General features: G+C 61.1%; 1 protein-coding gene across 1 annotated transcript in view; it reads left to right on the top strand.

The window, feature by feature from the left end:
* Positions 1-152: 152 nt before the first annotated feature.
* Positions 153-370, top strand: part of NR2E1 (nuclear receptor subfamily 2 group E member 1) — a 62,260-nt gene continuing 62,042 nt past the window's right edge. Inside the window, exon 1 of the mRNA XM_035900311.1 lies at positions 153-330. Within this exon, the coding sequence (XP_035756204.1) occupies positions 153-330 (178 nt within the window). The remainder of the gene's footprint in view (positions 331-370) is intronic.

Below are 370 nucleotides of genomic sequence, written 5' to 3'. Positions count from 1 at the left end.
CGCCGTGCGCCCGGCGGTGCCCAGCTTGGCCGCTGCCACCCGGCCCGCCTGGCGTTAACTTCTGCCAGTCATTAAGTAATTAACACTACAGAACGGAGAGGGCCGGGATAGGTGTGTGCTGCCCGGTGAAAAGAAAGAGGCCACTGAAGGTGATGGTAAAGCCGCCACCGGGCAGGCAAAAGCGCCCAGCAGAGAAGCGCCTGGCTTCCCTCCGCTCCGAAGAAGTGGCCTTGAAAGCAACGGATGAGAACGAAGGAAAAAACCGTGTCACGAGCATGACACAGAGATGCGACAGAGCGCGGGTGCAAATGTCCCGGGTTGCCCGTACCTGTAAGCTGAGGAGGGTGAGGGCCGCGGTTTGGGTGCCGGA

Source organism: Egretta garzetta, unplaced genomic scaffold (assembly GCF_000687185.1).
Source record: "Egretta garzetta isolate BGI_Z169 unplaced genomic scaffold, ASM68718v1 scaffold138, whole genome shotgun sequence".
Taxonomy (NCBI): Eukaryota; Metazoa; Chordata; class Aves; order Pelecaniformes; family Ardeidae; genus Egretta; species Egretta garzetta.
This window is presented reverse-complemented; position numbering and strand designations above follow the sequence as displayed.